The following is a 21,318-nucleotide window of genomic DNA, read 5'->3' on the forward strand; positions in this document are numbered from 1 at the left end:
CGGTATTCACGTATAAGTGATGCCATCATTGTTCAACTTTCAGCATAATAATCTCAAGTAGTATGTGAATACTTACATGAACATTCTTCCTTTACCCGTGCCAAATTTAAATCTTGATGATGAGGAGGAATCTGCCTCTCTTAATCACAATATAGGAAGTTTTGATTGCGATAGGATATAGCCTGCCCTGCCTTGGTAGCGAAGGAAGGAGGGGTGGGTTGGTATAAAGGATGGAGGAATGATTATCCTTCCAACATAACTTAATCTTTTTTGAAAAGAACATGACCTAGATTAGCATGCAGATAATCACGTGTTATGATTCAAAGGAAGCTGCTTCCCTCAATTATAGGAAGTTTTATACGTGTGATAAAATTGAGCCTTGGTAGCAAAGGAAGAAGGGACTCATCACGACTATAAAGAGAGGAGGGAAATAGAGGAATGGTGAAGGTGTGATGAGCGAAAGTGCAGAGACCAGACCACATGGCAAGGGCAAAGCTAAAATTCCCCTCCCCTTGCTGTGGTTGGCCTCCTTTTCTGTAGCGGCCCCGCTGGTTCCACCCCCCGTCTTCCTTCCCGTCTTCGGGAAGCTCAGATCAGATCCGAGTGGAGGCTCCACCCGTCGCCGCCGCCGCCGCCCCCTTCCTCCCCCGACTCCAGAGAGATCTCGGCACCATGGCGGCGGCCAACGCCCCCATCGCCATGCGCGAGGCCCTCACGGTAACAAAACAGCCCATCCTCTCCCTCCCTCCTTCGCAGATCTCCCCGCTTCGTTGCCTTCACTGATCCACTGACAATGGCCTCGCAGCTCACCAGCCTGGGCATCGCCCCGCAGTTCGTCACCTTCACCCATGTCACCATGGAGTCGGAGAAGTACATCTGCGTCCGCGAGACCTCCCCGCAGAACAGCGTCGTCATCGTCGACATGGCCATGCCCATGCAGCCGCTCCGACGGCCCATCACCGCCGACTCGGCCCTCATGAACCCAAACACCAGAATCCTCGCGCTCAAAGGTTTGCTACCTCCTACCGCTCTCTTAGATCTGCCCATTCACCGCGCGGGATCTCATCTCATCATCCTAGTCAAGTCCTTGTTGAATACTCGCCTCCTGGGATCTCTAATAATTGGGCAGCGATCTCAGCTCCTACTACTTCCTTTTTAGCACAGCATCTGAATCTGCACTAGTGAGATCAAGTCTTCGCTTAGGATCTTGCAATTTAGTGTGATCTTCTGCATAATAACTACCTACAATGTTACCTTGCTGTTTATCCTGACCTTGTACAAGTCATGTAGAATGAACAAGGCCCTGTTAACATTGTGCTAGGCTGCTATAATTCTAGCTTGCCATATAAGCAATTCATATAAATATTATCACTGTGACGTCAAATTTCCTGTGGTTCAACATAGTGTACAAATAGGTTTGAGAAACTTTAGGGTTCTAACACCCAAGTCTGTTTGAGGTTTCGGAGTTGCTATCGATGACTTGTCTGCTGGCTTACTTGGCATTGCTTGTTTAAATTATCAGAGAATATTTTGTTAAATGAAGTGCTTGATTTGAAGTGTTGCTGTTGGTTCAGCTATTAGTTCCAACATGATGAATTTGGATTTTAGACATCTCGTATTTCAGTTGCTAGCTGTTTAGTTTGATTACTTTGTAGTTTGTAATAACAGCAAATATTTACTGAAATTTTCAGCCCAAATACCTGGGACAACACAGGATCACCTTCAAATATTCAATATTGAGGCTAAGACTAAGATAAAGTCTCATCAGATGCCGGAGCAGGTACATAAGTCTTTCTAATAAAATCCCCCCCCCCCTCCCCCCGATGCTCAAGGAGATGCCCTTGAGGTAATGCGTTAATGCACTGTTACTTTTGAATTGCAGGTTGTGTTTTGGAAATGGATCACTCCCAAGTTGTTGGGTTTAGTAACACAAACATCAGTTTATCACTGGTCAATTGAAGGTGATTCTGAGCCCACCAAGATGTTTGATAGGACAGCTAATCTGGCAAACAACCAGATCATCAACTATCGATGTGACCCGGCTGAGAAGTGGCTTGTGCTTATTGGGATTGCACCTGGTGCCCCGGAGGTAGGCTATTACAGAAATTTGTTGCTAGTGACATCATTATAGACAGTTCACATGCCAAATGAGGTTAAACAAACTAATACCAGTGTTGCCCTCTAGCCTGCTAATGTTTGTTCCAATCTTCTTATGATCCAAAACATTGTGTCTGTAAAACTCAGTCCTTTCGAACTATGAGAATTTTCTGGAGATAGTAATTAGTAATTACATAATACTTTTGTTGTCTGTGCTTCTCATATTGGCGTGCCTCCTTTTCATGCAATCAGAGGCCACAGCTGGTGAAGGGAAATATGCAACTTTTTTCTGTTGATCAGCAGCGTAGCCAGGCACTTGAAGCCCATGCAGCATCTTTTGCAACATTTAAGGTACCAGTCAGTTACCCTGTGGTGATTATGGTCTTCTATTTTTGTTTTATTTATTTCTAGTATTAGTAATTTACCAACCCCTATTTTATCTAACCTTTATAGGTTGTTGGTAATGAGAACCCATCAACCCTTATTTGTTTCGCCTCGAAGACAACTAATGCTGGACAGATCACTTCAAAGTTGCATGTTATTGAATTGGGCGCCCAGCCAGGTTTGTATTTTAAGAAAAAATCTCAGACTGATTTTTTTTTCGTTCTGTTTAGTGCTACATTAAAACATCTAGCAGTGTGAACACTTATAGAGTTGCCTAATTCTCGCTCTTGCATTGCTTATTTTTTCGTTTGAAAGACATTTGAGCCCTTGTCACTATTCTTATTGATTGTTTGGTTATAGGGAAACCTGGCTTTTCTAAGAAACAAGCCGACCTCTTCTTCCCACCAGATTTCCAGGATGATTTCCCTGTAGCTATGCAGGTGAGCATCTTCCCGTAACAATGTGCACTTTTAGAACATCCCATGATGCATCTAAAATGTTTTTATTCCATTTTTTTGCTGCAGGTTTCACAAAAGTATGGGCTTATCTATGTAGTTACGAAGCTTGGCCTTTTGTTTGTATATGATTTGGAAACTGCGGCAGCAGTTTACAGAAATAGAATTAGTCCAGACCCTATATTCTTGACAGCAGAATCTTCCTCGACTGGTGGATTTTATGCCATCAACAGAAGAGGGCAGGTTTTACATGCCACAGTTAATGATGCAACCGTTGTGCCTTTTGTCAGTGGTCAAGTATGTACATCAATACTTCCGGACTTGTTTTCTTTTCCTGATGCATATGTTATACAATTGTCTTGACACAATTTTGGCATGCAGTTAAACAACCTTGAGCTAGCTGTGAATCTTGCCAAGAGAGCCAATCTTCCTGGTGCAGAGAACTTGGTAACCTCGACCACCTCTATGATTGATATGGACGCTAGCAGTACTTTCTTGGCCGTTATCTGTGCTCATTTTTTTTATAACTTGTACCAGTTTTATACTGGCTAGTGAGTCAATATCTCTGTCTCCTGTAAACTACTGTTACTTGCTAGATCACAGACTATCTCACCCTAGTTTATTAACCTGGGGAATCTTGTCGAAATCGAAATGCTTACTTGATCACTTCTTAGCAGACCTTTCATTCACATGTTAATTCATACATAGAAATGGCACATACTTTACCGTAGGTTAATATGCATCGGCTGTTTTCCACAGCTTGTTTTGATATGGTGCCCTGCCACATCAATATCTATTGCTTGTACTTCAGACTTTTGCAATCAACTTGCTGTCATGCAAATATTGATGCTCTATACTGGTTGTTGAAGTTACAGACTCTGTAGTTAATTTTACATTTCCACATTTCATTTTATGTGTCAAAAGATTGCATGAATTTTATTGATGCTCCGAATTTGTATTTGCAGGTTGTGCAAAGATTCCAGGAACTGTTTGCACAGACGAAATACAAGGAAGCAGCTGAGCTGGCCGCAGAATCTCCTCAAGGCCTACTGAGAACACCTGAGACTGTTGCGAAGTTTCAGGTCGATTTCTAATTCTTTTGCCCCTAGAGCTATCATTGTTTAGTGCCTCTTTTTCTCTGGTCCCACCTTTGTACATTGTCAATGTGTGATAGTAGAATTTTCTCTCTTACATGAGGACTGCGCTAGAAAGTTGATAGGATCATGGGGATTTGTCTGTTAAAATTGTTTAGCCTTGTGTATTGCGAAAGAGAAACTGTGTTTGTTGCTCATCATCAGTATTATTTGATATAAAACCAAAAAGTACTACAATTAAGTTTATCTCATGTGCTTTCCTTCTGTCAGAACTAATTTACACATGTACAATTAATCAGCTTACAACGTAGGTTCCTTCGCTTAACTGCATTGCTGTTGACATGCTTTGCAGAGTGTTCCTGTGCAAGCTGGGCAAACACCCCCACTGTTGCAGTACTTTGGTACATTGCTAACTCGAGGGAAGCTCAACGCCTTTGAGTCTCTTGAGCTATCTCGACTTGTCGTCAATCAGAACAAAAAGAACCTTCTGGAAAATTGGTTGGCAGAAGACAAGCTAGAGTGCAGTGAAGAACTTGGAGATCTTGTCAAGGTAATACATGAGTTGTGCTGTTTTTATTGATTGCATGGATTTTACCTTGCCTCACCAAGTTGCGCCCACTGTCTTGTGTCTGGATTGTTTGCTAATTATTTCTTACCCTTTGATGCAGACTGTGGACAATGATCTTGCCCTAAAAATATACATAAAGGCTAGGGCAACCCCTAAAGTTGTTGCAGCTTTTGCTGAAAGGAGGGAGTTTGACAAGATTCTTATATACTCGAAGCAGGTTTGTTTTTTAGTTTTATTGAAGTCTTGTTTTCAGTTGTTACCTGCTATACGCCTATACCTGAGTTGAGCTTTGAATTTTGTTGTTGACCTACAATTTGGTTCCAGGTTGGGTACACTCCAGATTATCTCTTCCTTCTCCAGACCATTTTGCGTACAGATCCACAGGTGACTGATTTGTTTAAACTGAATTGGCCTTTTGTTAGACATTTGATATTTGGTTGTGGGCTTCATTAACCTTATGAATCTTTGTCTCACGGTCTGTGTTCGATTAACCAGGGAGCTGTGAACTTTGCTCTCATGATGTCACAAATGGAAGGTGGTTGCCCAGTAGATTATAATACTATTACTGATCTTTTCCTTCAGGTATCCACTGTATATCTGTTTTGTTGGTTAGTAATGTCCCTTTTGGCTTTTTAGTATTTGCTATGGAATTTGGTTGCATGCCTAAATCCTTCTGTTCACAGAGGAATATGATACGGGAGGCAACGGCTTTTTTGTTGGATGTTCTGAAACCAAACTTGCCAGAGCATGCTTTTCTTCAAACCAAGGTTAGCAGTTGTTTTTTCCCCTTTGGATATGAATGGTTACCCCTGGATGTGGACATTGTTTGTTACTTAGCAGCTTCTGTCTGAATGCACTGTAGGTTTTGGAGATAAACTTGGTGACATACCCAAATGTCGCTGATGCCATTCTTGCTAATGGCATGTTCAGTCATTACGACCGCCCTCGTATTGCTCAGCTGTGTGAAAAAGCAGGCTTGTACTTGCGTGCTCTCCAGGTCAGTTCCTCAGCATTGGTGCAGCTGATTTCTTCTCTTCTCTTCTCTTCTGTTTAACTAATCTTATATTTTTGTGATGCAGCATTACTCAGAGCTACCTGATATCAAGCGTGTCATCGTCAATACCCATGCCATTGAGCCACAGGTTTGTAGTGTTCAGTTATGTTTGATCATGTTCTTTTATTGTTTTGTCCACTTAACAAATTTCTTGCACAGGCACTTGTTGAGTTCTTTGGCACCCTGTCAAGAGAGTGGGCCTTGGAGTGCATGAAGGACCTTCTACTGGTTAATCTGAGGGGGAATCTTCAAATAGTTGTGCAGGTAATCCTGTTTAATTTCCTGTGACCTGTCCCCTTGCCCTACTGACATATCTTTTTCCTAACGATTCTAATTATTGTGAAATCTTTGGCACACCTGCAGGCTGCAAAAGAATATTCTGAGCAGCTAGGAGTTGATGCTTGCATAAAACTATTTGAGCAATTCAAATCTTACGAGGGCCTTTACTTTTTCTTGGGATCCTATTTGAGCTCCAGGTAGTTACTCGTGAATCCTGATATTTGACATGTGAACATCTTTCTCAAAACGCGACATGCCTGATATCTTTGCATGCAACAGTGAAGACCCAGATATCCATTTCAAATACATTGAAGCAGCTGCCAGGACTGGACAGATCAAAGAAGTGGAACGTGTAACCAGAGAGTCCAACTTCTATGATGCTGAGAAGACGAAGAACTTCTTGATGGAAGCAAAACTACCTGATGCCCGCCCACTGATTAATGTTTGTGACCGCTTTGGTTTTGTGCCAGATCTCACTCACTATCTGTACACGAACAACATGCTTCGGTATATTGAAGGCTATGTACAGAAAGTATGCACCGTTTTGAACTAAGTGTTATTTGGGTGTAATTCCTCACAATATGTTGAACATGAGAATGATTATTTCTTTTCTCTGGTTTCTAGGTGAATCCTGGGAATGCTCCCTTGGTAGTGGGCCAACTACTCGATGATGAGTGCCCTGAAGATTTTATTAAGGGTTTGATTCTCTCTGTTCGTTCCCTCCTTCCTGTTGAGCCACTGGTTGATGAATGCGAGAAGAGGTTTGTTTCTCATATTCCTCCATCTGCATATTCAAATAATACACACCCTCTCTCTTTACCCCACTTTATACTGTTCTTATTTGCTTGATAATATGTGAACCAGGAACCGCCTACGTTTGCTCACTCAATTCTTGGAGCACTTAGTGAGCGAAGGTAGCCAAGATGTGCATGTCCACAATGCTCTTGGGAAAATAATCATTGACAGCAACAATAATCCTGAGCATTTCCTTACTACCAACCCATTTTATGACTCGCACGTTGTGGGCAAATACTGTGAAAAGCGGGATCCTACACTTGCTGTTGTTGCTTACAGGCGTGGGCAGTGTGACGATGAACTTATTAACGTCACTAACAAAAACTCATTGTTCAAGCTGCAAGCCAGGTATGTAATTATCCTTGTTTTGATGGCTTGTGTTTGTTTGAAATCTTTATATCCATTACGCGTTGATTTTACATGTTCATTTATGTCACTTGAAATGTCAGATATGTGGTTGAGAGAATGGATGGTGATCTGTGGGATAAAGTTCTTCAGCCTGAGAATGAGTATAGAAGGCAGCTCATTGACCAGGTGGTTTCGACTGCATTACCTGAGAGCAAGAGCCCGGAGCAAGTGTCTGCTGCTGTTAAGGCTTTCATGACTGCTGACCTCCCTCATGAATTGATTGAGCTTCTTGAAAAGATTGTTCTTCAAAATTCCGCGTTCAGTGGAAATTTCAATCTGCAGAACCTGCTCATCTTGACTGCGATCAAGGCGGACCCATCAAGAGTCATGGACTATGTGAACAGACTTGACAACTTTGATGGGCCTGCTGTTGGAGAAGTTGCTGTTGAAGCACAGTTGTATGAAGAGGCTTTTGCTATATTCAAGAAGTTCAACTTAAATGTGCAGGCTGTCAATGTTCTCCTGGACAACATCCAAAGCATAGAAAGAGCTGAGGAGTTTGCTTTCCGTGTTGAAGAAGATGCTGTTTGGAGCCAGGTTGCCAAGGCCCAGTTACGTGAAGGTTTAGTCAGCGAAGCAATTGAGTCCTTCATCCGGGCAGATGATGCGACACATTTCCTTGATGTCATCCGTGCTGCTGAGGAAGCCAATGTGTACAATGATTTGGTTAAGTATCTTCTGATGGTAAGGCAAAAGGCAAGGGAGCCCAAAGTTGATGGAGAACTCATCTTTGCATATGCTAAGATTGATAGACTCAGTGATATTGAAGAGTTCATTCTTATGCCAAATGTTGCCAACCTCCAAAATGTTGGTGATCGTTTGTATGATGAAGAGCTATATGAAGCTGCAAAGATCATCTATGCCTTCATCTCAAACTGGGCTAAGCTGGCTGTTACCTTGGTTAAGCTGAAGCAGTTCCAAGGAGCCGTGGATGCTGCTCGTAAGGCTAACAGCGCGAAAACATGGAAGGAGGTCTGCTTTGCTTGTGTTGATGCAGAGGAGTTCCGTCTTGCACAGATATGTGGTCTAAATATTATTGTCCAGGTAAGGAGAACAGACTTCATATTATTTCTTCTCTATGACAGGTTATATTACAAATATTCTATAATCTATTCCTTTCTGTCATTCTTTTTAGGTTGATGACTTAGAAGAAGTGAGTGAATACTACCAGAATAGAGGATGCTTCAATGAACTTATTGCTCTCATGGAGAGCGGTCTTGGACTTGAACGTGCACACATGGGCATCTTCACAGAACTGGGAGTTCTGTATGCTAGATACCGATCTGAGAAGCTTATGGAGCACATCAAACTTTTCTCCACCCGTCTCAACATTCCTAAGCTTATCCGGGCTTGCGATGAACAGCAACACTGGAAAGAACTTACCTACCTGTACATACAGTACGATGAATTTGACAATGCTGCCACCACTATCATGAACCACTCTCCAGATGCATGGGATCATTTGCAGTTCAAGGATGTTTGTGTTAAAGTTGCAAATGTTGAACTGTATTACAAGGCAGTTCACTTCTATTTGCAAGAGCACCCTGATCTCATCAATGATATGCTAAATGTGCTTGCGCTCCGTTTGGATCATACCAGAGTTGTAGACATAATGCGCAAGGTTGGCATCTGAATGAATACTAGTTTCCTTTGTGCACATGGAAATTCTGTTTCAAATTCCATCCCAAAAATCTAACTTTTGTATTGTTATTTTGACAGGCTGGTCAGTTGCATCTTGTGAAACCTTATATGGTTGCAGTTCAGAGCAACAATGTCTCTGCTGTGAATGAAGCGTTGAATGAGCTTTATGTTGAAGAGGAAGACTATGAGAGACTCCGGGAATCAGTTGACATGCACGATAACTTTGATCAGATAGGTCTTGCTCAGAAGGTAAATAGGAACCAGATAAGTGTGCAATCCTTCTTGTTTTTGCTTTTAGTTTAATAACTTTGAGTTCATTTCGGGAGCAGCTTGAGAAGCATGAATTACTTGAGATGAGGAGGATTGCTGCCTACATCTACAAGAAGGCTGGCAGATGGAAGCAATCCATTGCTCTATCAAAGAAAGACAACATGTACAAGGATTGCATGGAGACATGCTCGCAGTCTGGTGACCGTGAACTATCAGAGGACTTGCTTGTCTATTTCATTGAGCAGGTTTGCTTTAAACATGTTCTATTAACTGCTGGATCTAGTGATAAGCCTACAGCAAAAAGCCTAGTCTTTTATCTGCTCGGCATAGCATTCTGATTAGTAAACATATCCAATTATCTAATGCAGGGAAAGAAAGAATGCTTTGCATCTTGCCTCTTCATTTGTTACGACTTGATCCGGCCTGATGTTGCCCTTGAGCTTGCATGGATGAACAACATGGTGGACTTTGCCTTCCCATATCTCTTGCAGGTACCTTATTTCTGCCCATATCTTTATTTATTTACGTACAGTTTTCTGTGAGTAACATCCCTGCTGTGCATGCAGTTCATTCGTGAATACACCAGCAAGGTTGATGATTTAGTCAAGGACAAAATTGAGTCACAAAATGAGGAAAGAGCCAAAGAGAAGGAGGAGAAAGATCTTGTTGCTCAGCAGGTAAATTAAAATGGCACTCTCCTCTTTTGTGTCTATAACAATCATTCATGCTGTGAGATAGTTGGCATGACAAGTTGCATTCCATTGTGCAGAACATGTATGCCCAGCTGCTTCCTCTTGCTTTGCCCGCTCCGCCGATGCCTGGCATGGGTGGTCCTCCACCTCCGCTGGGTGTAATGGGCATGCCTCCAATGGGCCCTGGTCCGATGCCAGCATTTGGGATGCCACCAATGGGAAGCTACTAGGTTGGTTTTGCAGAGAGAATAGATGATGGTTGGGATTTTTTCCAGTGTAAGCAGAAGTGGAACTTTTTTGGAGTTGTAGATGATGACAGTTTGGAATTGATATTCTTTATGGTACCAGGAAATTTTGGCGAGTGAAATCTCTAGCCAGAGTTTGAGAAATGCCACCTGTTGCTACACCTTGTAATCGGATAGGATGAGGATGATTAGGTTGATTCTGTTGAAAGCTGGTACCATTTTGTATAGTGTGATAAATATCGATCTGTAGACATTTTGGCTGTATACCTGATGGCCTCAGTGGCAGACAAACAATGTATGTTATTTACAACTTTAACGCCCTATCTACTAGTGCTACTGCTTGTAATTTTTTGTGAATAACCGAAACCTTTGACACCCTACATATTGGCTTGTTGTGGAACATTGATCGTCACAATGGAGCAGCGTTGCTGTTGTCTTGGTTAACCATTGGCCATCCAGCCCCACTGGAACAGCACAATGCTTGCCCAGCCTCATAACTGTTATGCTAGCAATTTCCCCTATATTTCACACAGCAAGCTGTTAGCTATCTGCTTCCGTGTGCTGGCATTATATTCAGTCTGCTGTGGCGACAAAATTTGATTGCCTGCATTTTTGTCAGGCGCCTATGATCACCTCACTAATGCATATTAACCAAATATCGAAATGTAATGTGAAAGAGAATCATGTCTACTCTTATCTGTTCCAAAATAAGTGCACTTAAGCCCTTTTGTCCTAAGTCAAACTATCGTAAAACGTACTACGTTTCCAGTGGAAGTAAGCAACGAGCCAGTGCAATCACTCAACAACACGCAAAAATGCACATGTTTCACGAGATCCCAAACGAACGAACGACAAGCTACCCCCAGCAACCGGATAAAGATTCAGCATTTTGCCATCGACCTACATTTAGCACAAAACCCAAGTCACAAACTGAACCAAACAAATGTGATCTTCAGAAATTGAAAGACTCGTTGATTCTCAAAAATGACTGCAGATCTGATCCACCCCTCAACCATCTTGTTCATATGATATACCAATCAGCTTACACCCTCCAACACTGCAGTAGATGGGACTGAAAGAAAGAAACACACAAGAAAATTTTCACCGCATCTTTCAAATTTCCAACACTCCGGGGTACATGGCCGCACACAATACCAAAAACTGTCCCAACACAAGACAGCAAGTGCGCCCTTACATAGGGGAACATAAGGATCTTAACAGGAATCATCATCAGCTCCTAGATGAGCCAAGCCTTCTTTGTACACTTCAAAGTCATCACAAGACCAGCGGCACACAAGGTATAGCCGGAATGTTGCCATCTGTATCCCAAGCAAGCGCTGCGAGAGGGGAAACAAAAAGGGTTCAGTGCAAACAGAGAGACAAGCATACAGAAAAGGGGGGCAAATGTTGGTTTCAGAGTAAAATGGACAGATGCACTTCCACAGTTACAATTGAGATGGTACGGGACTACTGGGGCACCCTAACAAAGAGCATTTCAGTAAGAACTGAGCTGCCAATGATGTCTTCATGGACACTCACCAGCCAAGGTATTCAATTTTGGGAAATGTGTGTAAAGTGTAATCATAATGAAATTAAAAGATTGTCCTCTTAGTTCGATCAGCTTTATATTTAAATAAATTATGCAGGAAAGACTGCATAGTGTGCTCTATGCTATTCTTACCAGAGTCTGTGCTGCTTCTGGTGAAAGGGGTTTTCCTTCCTCACACACTACATGATCTGCAACTAACTCTACAACACCTGCAGCAACAATGTTGAACTTTTTAATAATTTTGCTTCGCAAGTTTAAGCATGTTAAATGCAGGGGAGACTACGAACCTCTGTTCAGGCGAACTGGCAGTCCTTGCTTGCGTAGAAAAGGTTCCATTTCATGTGTAAACTGTTCCAGAGGGCCTTCCTTAAGCTCCACCTGAGGCATTGTAAATTTTGTTATACAAGAAACAAACAAACAAAAAGATAATGACACCAAGAAGAATAACTCCTAAGGCAGGCCAAGGAGCTATTGCAAATAAATTTCAGTATCAAAGTAATGTTATTCTGGGTGTGATTGATGCTACTTATTAATAACATATTAACACCAAGTGCCCAGACTCGCTATTTGTTAACTACAGGGGACTGTATGGTTAAACATTGTCTTCCTAGTCTGTCTCAAGCAATTAAAGATACATCAAAAGCAAAAACTAGAATACCGTTTCTGTGGCAGTGCTTCCTGTCCTTGCAAAATCATGCTCCTCAAATTCTCGAAACAGCCTGCAAGTATGATAAGGATCATAATCAAAGTTTATCTAAGCCACAACATGTGTATTACAAAAACGTAGGCAATGGTTAAGACTGAAGAGATATGGATTCTACCTCTCAACTTCATCCCTTGGAAGATTGGTAAAGAAGAGACCAGAGTCACCTTGAAGGAACTAAACACAGCGAAGTTAATTTGATTAAAACACCATACTAGTAGTATGAATACAGTGTCTAATGAATTCTGGAAAAGAGCAGCCCACCTTGGAAAGTTTGTGGAGGCCTGTTTTAGCTTCATCGGCAGGTGAACGCCCCAACGCTATCTGCATAACCTTCTTTCCAGCAAGAAATATCCTGGAACAGAAAATGCAGCAGCTATAAAACATGTGCTAGCTGAACCTTAGCGTTTTAAAGGGTTTAACTAGCATGTCACCCTTGTATCAGGAGCAATGTGTTTTAAAGGGTTTAACTAACAAGTGGTGGGTACCTGCTAGATGATTTGAGCTGCTCCCTGAGGTCCTTGAGCTTCTGATTCCTCATGTTATCGTAGGTAAAAACATAGGCGCTGCTGTATTGGTCGACGGCCTTTTTTATGTCATCTACTACTTTGCCCTTGCGCTCTGAACCTGGCTTCTTCTTGGTCTTTGATAAGGTCACTGCGTCGGTCGGGCCAGCATAGAATTAGCACATTTGACAACAACTGCTTGTGCTCTTGAAAAACAAGAGGCCATCCCTAGCAAATATCCTCACAGAAACTTGTATTGTGTTGGGTGGGTAAAAAAGAAAGAATTGGTGGGGCAAACAAGCAATTGCTGGAGATGGATGTGAGGGTATGAATACCCTGTCTACTCTAGTTGAATGGAAGCAGCACACGAGTACCAGGCAGACCAAGAATCGAGGAAGAGAGATGCCAACCTGGGCGGTTGCGCTTAGATTTCGGCATCCTTTGCTGCAGTGGCGGCGGCGGGAGACGGAAGCCGGCGGCTCTAGCCTCTAGGGTTACCCTTAACTTTATTAGTAGGAGTTGGCTTGTCCGACGAGAGGAGGAGAATGAGGTTGAAGGAAGAGGGAGCTGAAGTGGGCCTGGCCCATTATGTCCTCAAGAGTAGCCTATTATGTTCCATTAAGTGTTTGTTTTAAATATAACCAAACAGGCCTATTAGCTCAGTTGGTTAGAGCGTCGTGCTAATAACGCGAAGGTCGCAGGTTCGAGACCTGCATGGGCCAAATCATTTTTATTTTTGCATCTCCTCTGCTGTCTAGTTGAGCTCCTTACGCAGCATTTTCGCTGCACGTAGCAACAATCACCAAACTATATAGCATTCAGTTTTCCCAGCAAATCACAAACGAATTCCAGATTCCGCTGCAATTTCCACCAGCTTATGCTTATGATCGAGATTTGATCTTCAAAGAAATTAGAAATTATTCCCATCTCTTTTTTTTTCTTTATTGGGCAATAATTTTCAAGTCACAGGAATATGATGGAGGTTACAAAGAAGGTACCGACCGACACGCCAGGACCAGGACCAGGAGTGAATCAATCAAGTAGCACTCCAGTCCTCACGCATGCAGCAGCACAGGCTCCGTGAATTACTAGAAAACCAGAGCACCGACCAGCACAGATGCGAGAGGAACCGTGAGGTTGTCGTCAAGGCGTGTGCTGATCGGCAGCGACTCCACAACTGCTGCAGCGAGGGATATGACACCAACCATAGCCCAGCTCTTGTCAACAAATCCGAAAATGTTCAAGTACCACATGTACCTGCTTCCGTATATACTAGAAAGTGCAGCGCGGCTGTTGCCGCGCCTAATCGAGATGGCCAGTGTACAATGGTTGTTTTGGGCCTTTAATTTGCAAGTATGGTCGTATTAGTATATTAGTAGAGCGAGCCAGCGTGTGGATATATTTTTTCTTCATTTTGGTCACATTGGTGGCATATATGCATGGAACAGATAAAAATGTTGCAATCGAGAAATAGGTTTTCTTAATATTTTATGATCAATGTAATCGTGTACTCAAACATTGTGGCATGTGCATTTTCGTTGCATTTAGTCTATATCCTATTTCTGTCCATACAATTGTAAATATAAAAGTTAGGGAGTTGAAATGAGTCCGAAAAAGTAAGTGAAACTAAATTAATTATCTGTGTCTAGGCTAGGATCAGTTGTTTACTCTCAATGCTTCTCCATCAGTACTTATGGATTCATTTGAAATGAGCTTATGAAGTTTATTTGGGCTGTATATAAATCATACATAATGGGCCGGGCAAGCAGGGCAGGGCAGCCAGGCAACTTCTAGTAAGCTTCGCAAGCACGCTAGAAGGCTCCTGCTGGCTCAATCAATGCTCCTCGGAGAACACCATGTTCTCGTGCTCATCGCCTCTTGGACTGGACTGGTTCCAATTTCTATTTTCTTTCCCGTTCTTTCTTCTCTCCCGCATGGCGCAAGAAGAGGATGATGGGGGGTCATGGAGGTTCCGGAGGGAGCAAGGGTAGCACATCGCATGGCAGCTCGGTGGAGATAGATGCGCCGCCGGCTGCAGTTGCGCTTGAAACCGGACGGCCGGCGGCTCCGCCTAGAAGCATCGTGCGGGCGAGCCGGCGAGGGTGAGGAGATGAGCAGGGGCGAGGGTGAAGCAGTCTGGTGCAGCGCTGATGACAAGAGCACGGGGCAGATGCGAGAACAAGCTCCAGCAGACGATGGCAAGCTTAAGCGGTGTGGCCGATCGTCCACGATGGCCTTGCCCATGCTGTGGACGCCATCGGGGCTGAGCCTGCTGCGCATCCTCTTGCCGCGCCTGCCGTTCACCCGCTGCCCTCGGCCGCTGGCCGTGGGCCGTGGTGGAGGGTTGTTTATGAGACACGGAGCTTATCACCATGCTCGTCATCTACGTGTGCTGCCTCCGCTAGCCTTTGCTGCCGCGGCGGAGAGGCAGCGGTTGCTCCGACTGCAATTGAGAGGAGACTGTCGCTGGAGTGTTCTGGACACAATCAGTGACGTTAGGATTAATCTAGAAGAAGTGCTGCTGTCCATACGAGATCGGACGGCTGGAGTTGGACAAGAGCTTCAAGTTGGACAGTGATGATGTTATTATGACGTGGAGTAATGAGGAGGGAGAATTCCGTCCAAGTTTCGTTCTTTCGAGATTGCTGTCGCAGTTAGTCTCAGGTTTCAGTAAAAATATACTGTCAAATATGGACTGTTACTTACACCACTGACGCGATGAAACCAGACGTGAACATCGCGATGCTGCCAGCATACGATTTTCCAGGGTTGTGAGGGAGTTTCACTTGTCCGAATCGTCTCCCAGCTATGTCAGCAACACCTGATCAAAAGGACCAAACAAGTTCATTGTTTCACTTTTTCAGCTGGCGCGATTGTAACAAAAAAAAAACTAACCCAGGCCGTGAATTCAGCATTGTAATTTGGACCGTTCTTTCTTCCTATTAATACAACGACGCGCAGTTCTCCTGCGCGTTCGAGAAAAAAAGTTCATTGTTTCAAAAAAATCACAATTTTTTCTGTTACTAACTACGCAAACAGAAACAACTTGTAATGGCAACAAGAAGAAGAAGAAGAAGAAGGAGAAGAAGAAGAGCTAATACCATCCCCCGCACACAAATTGCAGATCACGGCGATTGAGATGGGCGATGTCCTCCAGAAGACTATTGTTGTCAGAGTTATAGCACAGGCATAATCCAAGGGGCCCTTGAGTAGTTCCCTGTAGTCCCCATGCCTGTTCATCGAGTTAACCACGTGTTGACGACCAAAATTGGCAGTAACATGAACAGACCGGTCTGACCGGTGTGTCCAGGCGGTCTGACCGGTCTAGGCGTTTGTAGACGGTCTGGCATGACCAACCGGTCTGACCGGTAGGTCCGACCGGTCTAGGAGGAGTCCGACTACAATTAGAGTTCTTAATAGATTTAGATCTGTAAACAAGATTTCTTGCAGGGTAAGTCTTCCCCACCCTATAAATACAAAGGGTCACGGCCGATTGAAGGAACAACCTTTTCCAACCTCGACATGCTGTTCTTCTCTCGTCTCCATGGCGTTTGAGGACGCCCTAGCTGCCCTGCCGAGCCTAGGACAACCCTACACGCGCTTGCCCCGACGGGGTCCCTCCCGGGCGAGCGTTCGTAAGATCGTCGCCGTTCTGCATGGCGACCGGTCTGACCGGTCCCTCTGACCGGTCTGACCGCTCCACGCTGGAGGTGCTGCAAGGAGCTCCTCCTCGCGTCGCGCGACCTAGCGCGATCGTGTGTTGGCCCGTAAAAGGCGTCAACATATTTTTGGCGACTCCGCTGTGGAACGAGAATCAGGCTATCATGGCCGATTTGTCAAACCCTAGCAATCCAGCATCATCTGAAGAATTACTTAAAGAGTATCGGGCGAGAATACGACAAAGCAGTCGAAGGTCTACTTTTGTCTTGCTTTCGTATAATAGAGCATGGAGTCGTTAAGATAAAGGAGTTGTAGACACCATCTACCATTGATGTATTAATGGAGATACAATCTTCAGGTACTTTATCTGACATTCTATCTGGTTTTGTCAAGCATTTGATTGATAAGAAAGATAGTTCAGTTGCAATTCCTGTTATTCAAAAATCGGCTATTGAAAAGTCGACTAGTAATCCTTGCGAAATTTTGCATAATGTTGCTAGTCAAGATACAATTCGGCCGTCCCAAGCCGAAATTGTTGAGCCAAATTTTCCTAGCAAGAGCACAGAAACTAAGTTTAGTACTTCTACGCTCGGGGGGCAACAAAACATAGTCAAAGGTTCCGGTTGCACCGCAACCGGTCTGACCGGTTATCCGACCGGTCTAACCGCCTCGTCTAGGGTTTCACCAAATAATTCAAAACCTAAGATGGTTAAGCCCAAAAAACCCGAGATTGGTGTTTGGAAAACTGTTGAATCCAAAAGCCATCACAAGCATCAAAAGGAAAAGCCGAAGCCCTTTCTTGGAGATCTTCCGGCTAAATTCAGAAAACGAAATAATGATGCTAGTCGGCTAAAACATCCAAAACACTCAAGATCTACTCCAAGACAACAATTCTATGATCGGAATCGGCAGACAAATAATTTTCCTAATTCAGTGCCGTTTTCATCACATAGGTCGTATACACATATACCATACGACATGCCTTGTTTTTATCCGTCATGGTATTTTAATTCCTATATGCCGTCTCTTCCTATATATTTGTGCCCAAATTATATTACCTATAGGGAGCCGGCAATTAGTAAGCCACCACCTACAAATAATGGCCGTTTTGATCCAAAAAATCGGCCTGTGCAGAAAAAGAAACACATGGTGATCAGCAAGTTTATCGTGTCAAAAAAGATGGGCGATTGAATAAAAATTCAGATTTGACACAAGATAAAGAAAAGCCGACCGTTGAAGAAACATCGGCTAGTTCCGTTGCTCAGATTGTCCCCAATGGAGACCATACTTCAAACAATATAGTCGAACAATGTTCAAGTTCGGCTGGGGGGCAAGATAAGAGCATCTATATCGGTTCTGACAGGACCGGTCTGACCGATTTGTCAGACCGGTCTGACCTGTCTGAACCTGGAAAGTCTGGTGGTGCAAAAAATAGGATCAAGCCAATCTTTGAGGAGCTTCTGGATAAATACAAGAAGATATCTGCGCAAAAACAAAGCAATCAATTGGAAGGCAAACGAAAAAGGAGTTCTTCATCACCAAGATCAAGAAAGCATCAACGGTCATCGTATTGGTCTTCGTCATTCATCCCGTCGATGCATGTACCATGGTCTGCATATTCAGGTTTGTTTAATCCATGGTTTGGTCAAAATCCTTGGCTGCCATATTATGATTATCAGTTTTATACTTTACCAAGGAGCTATGATTTGTATAATCGGCTGCATTGGCCGTCTCAAGATTTTTGTTATTGAACATGCTAAGGAATGTAAAGCCGAAATAGTTTGCTGATCGTAAGCTAGAAATTGTTACATACTAGTTCTCTTAGTTCGGCTATTTTAGCATGTTTAAATATAATGTGTGGCCGACGTATTGTTAATTGTCGCCCTTAGACAATTTTAGTCCAGAGAAGTGTTCTTTGGCACGCAAGCTTTGCCAAAGAACAGGGGGGCATATGTTGACGACCAAAATTGGCAGTAACCTGAACAGACCAGTCTGACCGGTGTGTCCAGGCGGTCTGACCGGTCTAGGCGTTTGTAGACGGTCTGGCATGACCAACCGGTCTGACCGGTAGGTCCGACCGGTCTGACCGGTCTAGGAGGAGTCCGAGTACAATTAGAGTTCTTAATAGATTTAGATCTGTAAACAGGATTTCTTGCGGGGTAAGTCTTCCCCACCCTATAAATATAAAGGGTCACGGTCGATTGAAGGAACAACCCAATCGAATCTATCAAAAACACATCTTTTATTTTTTTATCTTTACCCTACTTTTCCAACCTCGACATGCTGTTCTTCTCTCGTCTCCATGGCGTTTGAGGACGCCCTAGCTGGCCTGCCGAGCTTAGGGCAACCCTACACGCGCTTGTCCCGACGGGGTCCCTCCCGGGCGAGCGTTCGTAGGATCGTCGCCGTTCTGCACGGCGACCGGTCTGACCGGTCCCTCTGAACGGTCTGACCGCTCCACGCAGGAGGTGCTGCAAGGAGCTCCTCCTCGCGTCGCGCGAAATAGCGCGATCGTGTGTTGGCCCGTAAAAGGCGTCAACACCACGCCTTCATCTTTAACTACACCAAGCCCAATCACCGTCACCTTTATGATGTTGATTACGATAATAAGCGGAGCAAGGAACGGGGCATAGACATCATCTGAACTGCACGGGGCAAAAAATTGTTTTCAGTACGGCTCCAACAACAAAGACCGACCTGATGAATTAATTACCTGAACAAAGGCCACATGAGCAAATACACCAAGCCAACAGTTATGTGCACCAGTTTCCTGCAAAGTTTCTAGAATGCACGGCACAAAAAAAAACTAATCAATAATTTCATCCTTTTTTTTTGAAAAAAATGATAAGCTGGAGTAGTAATTAATTGCATATAAGGTTTCGAGTTTTCATGGTTCAGAATAGACTAGGTAAAGCTGCAGTACTAGAGTTTGGTGGTTGTGTAGTGAAGGTGGGGGTTCACTCTGGCCTGCTGCCCTGCTTCAATTCAAACGAACTGGAACCACAAGTTTACAACTCGAATCTGTTGCTAGCACAAGCAGTGGAAAGCAAATTACGGAGGACAGAGTTGATTTGGTCGTGGGACAAACACAAGTCAATCTCCGACAGGAAAAGTCCACAAGTTGTTGTGCGAGGAGGAAAGGAAGAGGGCAATCAAGCATGACCTGTTCCAGCAGCGCGCGATTGGCGACCTCCTCCCAGAAGCGCAGCACGGCAGCCACGGCGAGTCCGGTGAGCACGGCGGCGCCGGCGTCCCGGACCAGCGGGTTCTCCGTCCACATGGTCCCGGGATACCCAATCAGCTGTTGCTGTTTGTTTCTGGTGGACCGGATGGAGCTGTTCCTCTCCTGCCAGTGCCCGCGCCTGCAGTCGTGCAAGAAGACTCTGCGGTTCTTATCGTGGACTTCTGATGACCTTAAAATTAGGAGGGATGCTGCAGCTCACATCTAGTTGAGAGTCTCTTCTCCTTCCTCGATCTCCCTTTCGTTATTTTTTATTTTATTACATAAATAATGTTATATTATTACTGCTTGGTGCTCCATCATGAGCCATGGACTGAGTCAGCCAGCAGTGTTGGGAAAATCCGTTTGGATCCATGCATTAGAGTTAGAGTTTATCCTAATGTGAGGGTTAGATTGGAATTATTTGCACCTGACCTATCCAAAAAAACTATCTCCCAAGTTAAAAAAATCCCTCCAGGGAAGTGCTTATCTATTATCTTATTATTTGGCCAACAAACAAATCCTCCATATTCGCTCTCAAGATTTAGAAATTTCCACATTAATCAGAGAAATTAAAATTACTCACCACTTCCATTATGATAAAAATCGACCCAAAATACTCCTGTGTCTGACTAAATATAGCCCACCACGCCATTATAAAGAAATTAATCCAGCCACGTCATTATAATAAAAATCGACCCAAAATATCCCTGTGTCTCACTAAATATAGCCCACCATGCCATTATAAAAAAACTAATCCAATATGTAACACAGTAATAAGACTCCGAACAACTAGCGTTGGGTAAGCTAGGAGATTCTTAAAAATTACTATCATAATTTTTAATTCATTTTTTCTATAGGCATAAACATTGATAAAAAAAATTCGGACAAGTTTCAGAAAAATATTTGTATACCACAACACCACGCTGGAAAAAGTAAAAAAGTTGTAGCCTCACAAGTTACTGAGAAATACTATTATTTTAGTTGAATAATTGTAATATTATTTTTTAGTATACAATCGAAACATGTATAGACAAAGTTAATATGTTCTATTTACTAACATTTCAGTCAAAATTCATGTTGAAACTAATAAATGGTGCTGAAAAAACCAGAAACAATCTTATGTCAACGGTCAACCATTGTTTATCTCACTGTCTTAATCAAATCAGCATATTTAAATTGATTAAATGAGTACCCAAAGCTAAGAGAGGAACAAAATAGGTGCACTAAATTCATATTCCATTGGAAACAATAAGGGGATGAGAAAAAATAAGAAAAATAAAAAGGAAAATGAGAAAAAAGACCATAAGCCAGTATGAATACGGAGTGGACGACGTGGAGGAGTGGAGTGTGGAGTGTGGAGGAACTATTATTGGATTAGGGGCAATAACGAAGAAATGAATGATTGGGGGTGAATATGATTCACACGCTCAATCGATTCTACGAATTAAGATGGGAATGAGAGTGTAAATCTCTCCTTTTTGTCTCTCTCCTTGAGCAACCAAGATAACAGCAAACAAAAAGCAGCAGCACCAGCAGGTGAGTACCAGGAAGCTACCACAAATCATTGACTTAGAATCCAAATTAAATAAATAAAAACATTACGCTACAACATTAACTGTAATATATAAACCTAAAAAATGCTCAAATTTTTTTTTGAAGCGAGGCAACTCCTCAATTCCATTGCAGTCGAAATGG

General features: G+C 43.2%; 3 protein-coding genes and 1 non-coding gene across 5 annotated transcripts; 2 read left to right on the forward strand and 2 right to left on the reverse strand.

Annotated features, from left to right (window-relative positions):
* Positions 1–441: 441 nt before the first annotated feature.
* On the forward strand, positions 442–10,362 carry LOC120696496 (clathrin heavy chain 1-like). Its single transcript, XM_039979425.1, has 29 exons — positions 442–717; positions 806–1,010; positions 1,692–1,780; positions 1,883–2,089; positions 2,350–2,448; positions 2,551–2,659; positions 2,842–2,921; positions 3,006–3,233; positions 3,318–3,383; positions 3,902–4,018; positions 4,383–4,580; positions 4,699–4,815; positions 4,923–4,982; positions 5,094–5,180; positions 5,282–5,365; positions 5,461–5,595; positions 5,678–5,740; positions 5,812–5,916; positions 6,016–6,128; positions 6,211–6,463; positions 6,556–6,692; positions 6,796–7,074; positions 7,176–8,178; positions 8,270–8,755; positions 8,854–9,024; positions 9,105–9,290; positions 9,414–9,536; positions 9,612–9,722; positions 9,815–10,362. The coding sequence occupies exons 1-29, from the start codon at positions 673–675 to the stop codon at positions 9,965–9,967; spliced, it is 5,109 nt and encodes a 1,702-aa protein (XP_039835359.1). The 5' UTR covers positions 442–672; the 3' UTR covers positions 9,968–10,362.
* A 571-nt stretch (positions 10,363–10,933) lies between these two features.
* On the reverse strand, positions 10,934–13,966 carry LOC120696497 (mRNA turnover protein 4 homolog). 2 transcript variants are annotated; one of them, XM_039979427.1, is made up of 8 exons: positions 13,850–13,966; positions 12,723–12,891; positions 12,499–12,589; positions 12,353–12,411; positions 12,190–12,250; positions 11,819–11,909; positions 11,664–11,740; positions 10,934–11,319 (listed from the first exon to the last, which is right to left on the reverse strand). In XM_039979427.1, the coding sequence occupies exons 2-8, from the start codon at positions 12,773–12,775 to the stop codon at positions 11,197–11,199; spliced, it is 555 nt and encodes a 184-aa protein (XP_039835361.1). In that variant the 5' UTR covers positions 12,776–12,891; positions 13,850–13,966; the 3' UTR covers positions 10,934–11,196. The 2 variants fall into 2 exon arrangements, with proteins under 2 accessions (XP_039835361.1, XP_039835360.1); XM_039979426.1 differs by lacking the exon at positions 13,850–13,966 and adding an exon at positions 13,151–13,315.
* TRNAI-AAU lies at positions 13,389–13,462 on the forward strand. Its single transcript has one exon. It is a non-coding gene; the product is annotated as a tRNA-Ile (tRNA).
* Positions 13,641–19,874, reverse strand: LOC120696498 (probable phytol kinase 2, chloroplastic). Its single transcript, XM_039979428.1, has 6 exons — positions 19,564–19,874; positions 19,114–19,181; positions 18,947–19,045; positions 15,842–15,993; positions 15,447–15,561; positions 13,641–13,997 (listed from the first exon to the last, which is right to left on the reverse strand). Exons 1-6 carry the CDS (start codon positions 19,678–19,680, stop codon positions 13,829–13,831), a joined length of 720 nt encoding a protein of 239 aa, XP_039835362.1. The 5' UTR covers positions 19,681–19,874; the 3' UTR covers positions 13,641–13,828.
* Between the last annotated feature and the right edge of the window lie 1,444 nt (positions 19,875–21,318).

Source organism: Panicum virgatum, chromosome 3K (genome assembly GCF_016808335.1).
Source record: "Panicum virgatum strain AP13 chromosome 3K, P.virgatum_v5, whole genome shotgun sequence".
Taxonomy (NCBI): Eukaryota; Viridiplantae; Streptophyta; class Magnoliopsida; order Poales; family Poaceae; genus Panicum; species Panicum virgatum.